The sequence below is a fragment of the Carlito syrichta genome, unplaced genomic scaffold, assembly GCF_000164805.1.
Source record: "Carlito syrichta isolate Samal-C Ts95f unplaced genomic scaffold, Tarsius_syrichta-2.0.1 Scaffold306968, whole genome shotgun sequence".
NCBI lineage: Eukaryota > Metazoa > Chordata > Mammalia > Primates > Tarsiidae > Carlito > Carlito syrichta.
This window is the reverse complement of record NW_007251064.1, coordinates 298198-305842: the sequence shown is the minus strand read 5'-3', so window position 1 is coordinate 305842 and position 7645 is coordinate 298198. Positions and strand designations below refer to the sequence as shown.

General features: G+C 45.2%; 1 protein-coding gene across 1 annotated transcript in view; it reads left to right on the top strand.

Annotated features, from left to right (window-relative positions):
* Positions 1–1552: 1552 nt before the first annotated feature.
* Positions 1553–7645, top strand: part of LOC103265987 (metallophosphoesterase MPPED2) — a 98678-nt gene continuing 92585 nt past the window's right edge. Inside the window, exon 1 of the mRNA XM_008063630.1 lies at positions 1553–1772. Within this exon, the coding sequence (XP_008061821.1) occupies positions 1615–1772 (158 nt within the window). The 5' untranslated portion in view covers positions 1553–1614. The remainder of the gene's footprint in view (positions 1773–7645) is intronic.

Below are 7645 nucleotides of genomic sequence, written 5' to 3'. Positions count from 1 at the left end.
TTTTGTAGAGACAGGGTTTCGCCATGTTGCCCAGGCTGGTCTCGAACTCCTGCGCTCAAGCGATTCTCCCTCCTCGGCCTCCCAGAATGCTGGAATGACAGACGTGAGCCATTGCACTCGCTCTCTGCAGTGTTATTTTCTGTCCGACTGTTTTCATCTCTCTCTTAAGTCTCTCTGTTAATGCACGTGTTATATATGCAACTTTATTACCTAAAAAGTAATAGCTACAGTCTAGCTGTCTCACCAACTGCTTCGGTTTGAGCAGATAATGTTTGTGGTGTGTTGTTGAGAGTGTGTGGACCTCACAGCATCATCTTCACAGTTTGCATGGCTGAAATTCAAGTGCACCAATGAAGGAACTTGCTGCCCTCACCTCCAAAAGAAACTCCCTTCCTTACTAAGCTTCCTTAATGGCATCATCGAGATTCTGGCTTGCTGGCAAGGACCAATTCTTACAACCAGTGTGTCCAATTTCCCGCTAGTGGTAACTTGAATTCTTCCTGGAATAGCAGGAAACGTTCATTTTGCCTTGGACCTAGGAGTCTCAGGAAGTTGGAATTATACGGTGCCATTGTCTCTCCCTTTTTTCCTCCAAAATAAAATGAGTAGCAGACCAACATCGAGGCTTGAGGGACGGATATTGACAGTAGAGAAAAGGGCATTCATTTCAGGATGGGGACAGCAGCCCGGCACTGTCTCCCTCTGGATTTGGGTTCGTCTAGTATCACGGTGAGTTATTAATATGTATGACCGGTACTTTATTCAAACATTATAAATCTATGCAGAAGTCTGGTGTGTTTGGGGTTTCCTTTATAGCTTTCATTCTTCTTCCCAGAATTATCTCATTTTGATCGGGAAACTTTTGCATAAAAAGCACACACCGAGAACTCACATTTCCATACCATAAATATTAAACGGGGGTTAAGCTTGACAGTTTCTTCTCCTGTCCCGATGGGAGGAAAGTTAGCCTTCTAACCAGGTACCCTTCGTAATGTTCTTTGTATCCACCAGCCAAAAGATGCACTTAAAATTAGTCTTGAAATCTGAAAACGTTATGGGTCCCTTTGCTTATATAAACTGTGGAATGCTTGACTGTGTCATGTCTTTTGTGTGAAGGATATATTAAAAGTCTAGCAGTTAACTGAGTTGTTAAGAAGAGTTGTGGGTGTATTCTGGGGGGATCAAGTCAAGTTCAGACCTTCTCTTAAGGGTCGTGATCAGGGTGCTTTCTGTGGATAATCACAAAGGGTGGCTTCATCGGCATGCAGATTCGTCACCGTGAGTCTGTGGCATGCAGAAGAGACGGAACTAGAAAACGTAATGTCTTCTGAGCAGCGTCTTAGCTTCTTAGACGCCTCCTATCTCCTGTTTGTTGCCATTTTTGTTGGCCGGAAGGAGTAGTAATAAATTCTGCTTCTCAGGGAAATGTAAGGGAATGTGCGAGCCGCCTCATTTGGGGGAGCTGTCTGCTAATCACGTCGTGTCGGTGTTGTACTTTGTGATGGGAAATGAATGTGCTAATTGGTGCTCTTTTTTCTTATTTCAGGAAACCTGCCATATGAATATAAAATAGTGATTGCTGGGAATCATGAACTGACATTTGATAAGGAATTCATGGCAGACCTTGTTAAACAGGACTACTACCGTTTCCCCTCTGTGTCCAAATTGAAACCAGAGGACTTTGACAATGTTCAGTCTCTCCTGACAAACAGTATTTACTTACAAGATTCGGAGGTAACGGTGAAGGGATTCAGGATATACGGTGCACCTTGGTAAGTGATCCTTCTGACAGTTTTCCCCTCCATTCTGTGACTCGGTGCCGAGAAAGCCGGGCTCAGACTTAGATGCTTTGAATGAAATGATGCTTTGATTCAGATGGAAGGAAACCTTAGTGCTGTGTATCCAACAAAACACATACTCGGGTCCTGCCAGGCAGGGCAGCACTTGTCATTGTCATGTGATTCAGAGTCTTCTAGGCAAGATCAATAAAGGAGGGGTTAGGCTTTGCCAGGTGTACACAGTGGTCCCTCCATGTCCGTGAGGATTGGTCTTAGGACCTCCCAAGGATACTCACATGCACAGATGCTCAAGGCCCTGGTAAGAAGCAGCATCGTTTGTACGTGTAACCCACAAGTTGACATCCTGCTGTATACTTGAGATCATCTTAAGATTACTTGTGATTCCTAATACAATGCCAATGGTATATAAATGGTTGTTATACTGTATTGTTGAGGGAATAATGACAGGGAAAAAAAGTCCATGTTCAATACAGATGCATTTTTTTTTCTAATAATTTTCTATTCCTGGTTGGTTGAGTTCACGAGTGGGGAACCCACTGACGTGGAGGGCCAAGTGTTTATGTTTGTTTATGTGACTGGGGCTGTGAGTGCATCTGTGTGTCACAGAAGAATTGGAGAGAAGGTCACCGTGTTACCTTTCACACAGATTCAGCTTCTCTAAACATTCCATCAGCCTTAGTGAACTCATTTCCCTCTCATCTGATTCTGGAAGCGGTCATAAAGCCTCTTGCTTAGAGATGGGTTTGCCAGATCTCTCTACCAAAACAAGTACCAGCTCTGTAGAAATACAGATTTGAAGTCACACCCTCAGAGACCTGATTCTCTCCCGTTTGGTGAAGTCAAGGAATCTGTATTTTTTAAAGCTCTCCAGACGAGACTGTTGCACAGGTGGCTTGGAAGTTACTGGTTAAGAAGTAGCCCTAGAGTTTTCAGAACGAAGCTTTAGAAAACTCAGAGCAAGCACATATGCTTTGGGGCCAGCCGGGAAGTATTTAGATCTTGACCCTGTACGTTGACCGTTATCAGGTTTTAAAGAAGTTACTTCATAGTGTCTGAACCTCAGTTTTTGCAACTCTAACATGGTGATAATAATACCTATTGAGAGGGTTTTCATGAGGATTAAACAGGTGAAGTCTATAGTGGACTTAAGAGAGTGTCTGGTAGGTTGCTGAGGATAATAGCAATCGTTTTTCTAGCCTTGTCTGTGCCACTAAGTTTTCAGGTGAGCTTGAGAAAGTAACTTAGGCCCTAAAGCTGGCGTTTTCATCTCTAAAAATGAGAATGCTACACCAGATGATTGTCAATATCAGAAGATTCTGTAACTCGTTTTTTTTTGTTTGTTTTTTTGAGGACTCTGTTTATATAGGCAGGAGAATTAACCTTTACTCACTATCCAGAAAAGCACCCCAGTCCTTCCAGGAGTTGTGGACAGGACTAGAAAAAGATAAGCAGAGTGAATTCAGCAGGATCATTTTACTCACTGGTTTGTCCTTTGTGAAATAGGAAGTTGCGTGATTTTCTGTAATTTTTTTCTAGCTTTACGAGTTGGTATCCAAGTGGACTGACTGATGGGTGGGTCTAGGAAGCACATTTCTGTTTAAAATCACCCTGACAATGATTTCGAAGTCCTAAGGACTTACTATATGCCAGGCACCGTGTATACCCCTCATTTCCTTTACAAGGTGGGCACTATTGTGGTTCTCATTGGCCAGATAAGAAAACTCAGAAGAAGGCCAGGCAAATGGCTCAGCCCGTAATCCCAGCCATTCGGGAGGCCGAGGTGGGAAGATTGCTGGAGGCCAGGAGTTCAAGACCAGCCTGACCTTCATCTCTACAAAAAATAAAATCAAATGATAATAACTGTATATGATGGTGTGTACCTGTAGTCCCAGCAACCCAGGAATCTGAGCTGGATTGCCTGAGCCCAGGAGTTCAAGGCTGCAGTGAGCTGTAGTTAAGCCACTGCACTCCAGCCTGGATGACAGAGCTAGACCTTGTCTCTAAAAACAAGAAAAGAAAAAAGAAAACCCAGGTACAGAAAGGTTGAGTAATTGCTGAAGGCTCACCCTGATGTGTTCCCAGCAGGTCTCCCTCCAGGGCGTACCGGATGGGTGGAAGGTGGAGGTGCTGAGGTCATACCAATAGCACCTGCAGCTCCTGGTTACATCCAGCTTCTTTGTGTGCCTCACTTTACTTTGTTGATCTGTGAGACAGTGGTACGGAGGGAGAGAATAAACAGCAGAAACAAGACCTGTCAGACTGTTGCCAGCAAGCTCATCTCTGGGTCCTGTGGTATGCTGAGACTCACGTTTCTGGGTAAAGGGAGGGGGAGCGATATCATCCCCAGCTCTCAGGGACGACACAGCAGTTGAGGAATGACCTCCCACCAGCAGATAAGCACTCCATGCCAATGAAGATCCCCTTTTCAGTAATTTACCATTACTTTTGAAGAAACTGGCTAGGTGCAGTGGCTCAAGCCTGTCATCCCTGCACTTTGGGAGGCCGAGGTGAGAGGATTGCCTGAGCCCACAGGTTTGAGACCAACCTGGGCAACTTGGTGAGACCTCATCTCTACAGTAAATCTAAAAATTAGCCAGGCATGGTAGCGCACACCTGTAGTTCCGGCTACTTGGAAGGCTGAGGTGGAAGGATCACCGGAGCCCAGCAGGTTGAAGCTGGGGTGGCCGTGGGCATGCCATTGTACTCCGGGCAATGGAGTGAAACTCCAACTCAAAAAAGAAAAAAAGAAAAAGCTGCAAAAGGCACAGAGCATCAAAGGCTATTCCTGAGCCAGCAGGACTTTCCAAGATCCTCGAATTGATAGCTGCTGAAATGATGACGGCATCAAACCTCCTCTGTCGTCCGAGCTGACTCAGGTTGGCTGAGGACAGGGCTTAGTCAACCAGATTCCAGCAGGGATGCAGGGGTCATGATTCTAGTCTGTCTACAGATCTCACAGCATCTCGGGGAATCACACAGAGTCATTCAAAGATGTGACGTGATGTGGGTGACCCCTGTTTGGTGCTGGTGCAAACTGCAGGTTAAGTTTATCTCTGAATTGGATTGATATTGTTTAACAAGTTTGCTTTTTAATATTGGCAAGGGTGGTCAGATTAAGAAAACAGGCAGCATTCATGTCTTCCAAAGTGTTCTCCTGAAGTGGTTATACAGATCGTTTGTTGGGCTTTCCACAAGGCATCACCTGTTTCCTGCTGGAGACCTACTCACGGGGGAGATTTTTTTTTAAAGCAAGACTTATTGAGAGGACAGAAAAGCTCCCACAGTGGGAGGGGACCCGAGCTGGTTACCTGAGGGAGAACTTTAAATGGGTTTTGCCCTATCCATTAGCATTGTTGGCACTTTGTGCTTGGCGAAGAATTCAGAGGTTGCCGAACAGGATATTTCAGTTTCATCATGTGTCTGGAGGCATCAGTAACCTGGGTCTCACTGTGAAGATAATTTGTTAAAATTTCGCTTCCCAGGATGACTGGTCATCTGAACATTGGTTTAGGAGTGTCTGCCTCAGTGTTTTCTGTGCAAGCGAACAGCATTGGCCATCTCTGGGACCTTGGGCAAGTTTCTTGACGTCTGCTTGCCTCTGTTTCCCCATCTCTGGATTGGGTGTTCATGTCCCATGGGAGTTCTTTCACAGGGATGCTGTGAAAATTGAAGACTTCCTAGCATAGAGTGAGTGAGCATCTGATAAGTGTCAGCTGGGACCACTGGTCAGGGAGTGCTATCTTCTCTAACCTGTCTTGTACCTTTGTCAACCAACACAAGAGGACGATGGTCCTAGGAATCAGATGGGGTGGGTTCTAGCCCTAGTGCAGCTTCTGCTGATTGAATGGCTTAAGGCGAGTCACTTGACGTCTCTGTGCACTTGTAGAGTAGGGGAACAAGGTCTGCCCTCATCTGTCTTGTGTGCCCCCTTCTTAAATGGTCGCCGAAGTTAGAATCTTCAAAGAGAATACATATTTGTGTGCCTGCTTATGTGAGGAATGTCTGCTTAGTAACCCAATAGATACTTCTCTCTCTCTCTTTTTTTTGAATAGGAGTCTCACTGTTGCCCAGGCTGGAGTACAGTGGCATGCTCATGGCCACCGCAGCCTTGACCTGCTGGGCTCAGGCAATCCTTCTGCCTCAGCCTCCCAAGTGACTGGAACCACGGGCATGTGCCACCACGCCTGCCTCATTTTATGAATTATTGTAGAGATGAGGTCTCACCATGTTGCCCGGGCTGGTCTCGAATCCCTGAGCTCAGGCAATCCTCTCGCCTCACCCTCCTAAAGTGCTGGAATTGTAGGCGTGAGCCACCGTGCCTGGTTCCCAATAGATATTTCAACCCCCAAATAATGCAAACCAATTGCTTGATTTCCCTGCTTTTCCAATAACTTTTCTGGTGGAAATACAATGCCAATGAGTGGGACAAAACCCACTTAAAGATCTCCCTCATGGTGAAGATGTCCTCATCAGGAAACAGGCGATGCCTTGTGGAAAGCCCAATAGGCAATCTGCGTAACCACTTCAGGAGAACACTTCAGAAGACTAATGAACGCTGCCTGTTTTCTTGATCTTATCACCCTTGCCAATGCTAAAATGTCAACTTTGAATGTTAAAATGTAACTGCATTGCTGATATTACTGGTGACTTTTAAAATAGCAATCAAATAAGAACCCCAATACTAAGGATTTCTATCCTGTTCCCAGTCCTGAAGATTTCCATCCTGTTGCTGATTTCCCAAAAGTAGTTGCCATCTGACCAGGAAAACAGCCACCTCTCAGATCTTTAAAAAATATGGATTGTGATTTGATTTTGCCGTGAAAAAGGACATTCATCTGTATTCATGGCATGTTTATAACTTGCAGCACAGCTAAAAGCTACCTAAAGACCAGAGAGAATTAAAGTAGTGTTTTCTAATTTACAATTTAACAGGAATTTGTATGTAGAAAATAACTTACAACACACTAGAGCATCCATATGTGTTTGCAACCAGAATGCGCTTCCGTACTTATTCGATCCCCAAGGAAGAGACTTTGAATGTGGTGTGATGGGTCTGGAAGATTCAGTGGCCTCAACTGAAGACGTTTTAAGTGGGCTGCCACGGCCAGGCAGGAGAGGAAGGAAGCCAGGAGTTGAGGAACTCCCGGGGCACCCTTTCCTTGGGAGGCCTTGGGGCAGGTGTAGTGGCTTTTGTATGTCTCCCAGTTCCTTCACTGATTCATTCTTCCAGAAATCTTGAAGATTCAGGCATTGTTTTTCACAGTGCCAACACCGATTTCCTTCTCTACTCTTATTGTTTTGTTTTCTTCTTTTGGGGGGGCTGAAGAAGAGGGTCTTGGGTTGTCAGGAAACTAGGTCGGATGCTTCCTCTTTCTTTGCTCATGGGTTTCTCGTGTCCTCCAGGTGATGATCTCTGATGTCTTCTTTGAGACTCACTCTCTGCTCTGTGAATGTCTTCCCCAAAGGCTGGGTATACTTAGAGACACAATTCCAATCTGTCATATATTAGCCCTCATGGTAACCAGTTGCTTGTCTGGCCAGGGTGGAGGGGAGGTGGAATTTTGAAATCATCTCTATTTTTGTTTCCTGAAACCATAGTCGACGTGGTCACGCAGGCAGGTTTCGGTAAACTCACTTATGGGGCTTGGCAGTTAAAAATCGACTAGCCTCTTCTTTTTCTGATTTCAGCTGCTCTTAAGATACTGAGATGCTGTGCAGGAAAAAAAAATGAAAAGAAAGAAATCCATGTACTAATTGATCAGTAGCTGGACTGCAGAAAGTGAAAGGTCTCCATCGTGCCGACCGGAGCAGAGCAGTTGTATTGTTCCATGAGCCTCCACACCTTG